This window comes from Dinoponera quadriceps, unplaced genomic scaffold, assembly GCF_001313825.1.
Source record: "Dinoponera quadriceps isolate SergipeBrazil2010 unplaced genomic scaffold, ASM131382v1 scaffold533, whole genome shotgun sequence".
Lineage (NCBI taxonomy): Eukaryota > Metazoa > Arthropoda > Insecta > Hymenoptera > Formicidae > Dinoponera > Dinoponera quadriceps.
The window spans coordinates 669,105-670,116 of record NW_014554780.1 but is presented as its reverse complement, the minus strand read 5'-3'; the positions used below and the strand labels follow the sequence as shown (position 1 = coordinate 670,116).

The 1,012-nt window shown below is 38.3% G+C and overlaps 1 protein-coding gene across 1 annotated transcript in view; it reads right to left on the bottom strand.

Annotated features, from left to right (window-relative positions):
* LOC106741811 overlaps nucleotides 1-1,012 on the bottom strand; it is a 3,293-nt gene continuing 2,281 nt past the window's right edge. The window contains exon 2 of the mRNA XM_014614164.1: nucleotides 1-537. Within this exon, the coding sequence (XP_014469650.1) occupies nucleotides 520-537 (18 nt within the window). The 3' untranslated portion in view covers nucleotides 1-519. The remainder of the gene's footprint in view (nucleotides 538-1,012) is intronic.

Below are 1,012 nucleotides of genomic sequence, written 5' to 3'. Positions count from 1 at the left end.
GCGTTTTCCTCGGATATTAGCGTCTCCCCCCCCCCTCTCTCTCTCTCTTTCTTTGCCGGAAAAATATATCTTTCTCTCTTTTCGCCCTCAAACGTTTATATTTGGCCGAAAAAGTGAGGTTCTTGATTCGCGAAAATTCTGACTTTTAATTCCAATCTTGAACTCCAGCTTTAATCAAATCAACACCGTAAATCTTCGTTCTTGATTCACTGGGTACTCAGAATCGACCACGTTCTGCTACAGTTCTGAAGCAAAAATATAGTATCGTTGATTAGATACGAGAATTAATGGCTTAGAGCGAGAAAAATACACGCGGATATGAGCTTTGGCGGTCGTTTTGTAACTCGATAATTTTCACTCACTTGGACGACTGAACTATATTTCAGGTTTCGATCGCGAAGAGTCAAATGCAAGAATACGGGAACTCTGTAAACCTGTCTTTGATCCTATCCGAAACTTCGGTACAGCACCCGCAACCATGCGGAATTGCACTTTCCGGAAAACGCATCGGCCGTGTGGTCACAATCTTTGCCAAATCTGAAACAAAAAGTAAGTCGGCATTACGGAAAAGAGACAATTAGATAACACGCCTTTTTCTAAGATAGGATATATAACTATGATAATAATATATATATTTCTTGTATCTTATTTTCTTCGTCTTTATTGTGAACAGCTTTGATTTAACAAAACCATGATACTTTCTCGTTTACAAGAGATATATTACATTATATAAAAAAATATTTGAACAATAATTTTATATAAAATCTATCCCTGCAGCACGCAGCACACAGAAAGTGCTTTGTAGCTGGAATTAAAGCAGACAAGATACGAGTAACGTTTTTACCATGAATATCACGATTAATTTGAAAATCATTCGTCGCTGCATCCCGCGTTTATAAGTAAAATGTTTTGTCCTCGGCTTGAATTCCTTTGGATGTTAAATCGAGGACAAAATATGTATTTCACGATCCGTGGACTATGTAATTACATTCCGCACGAACGGGGGGGGGGG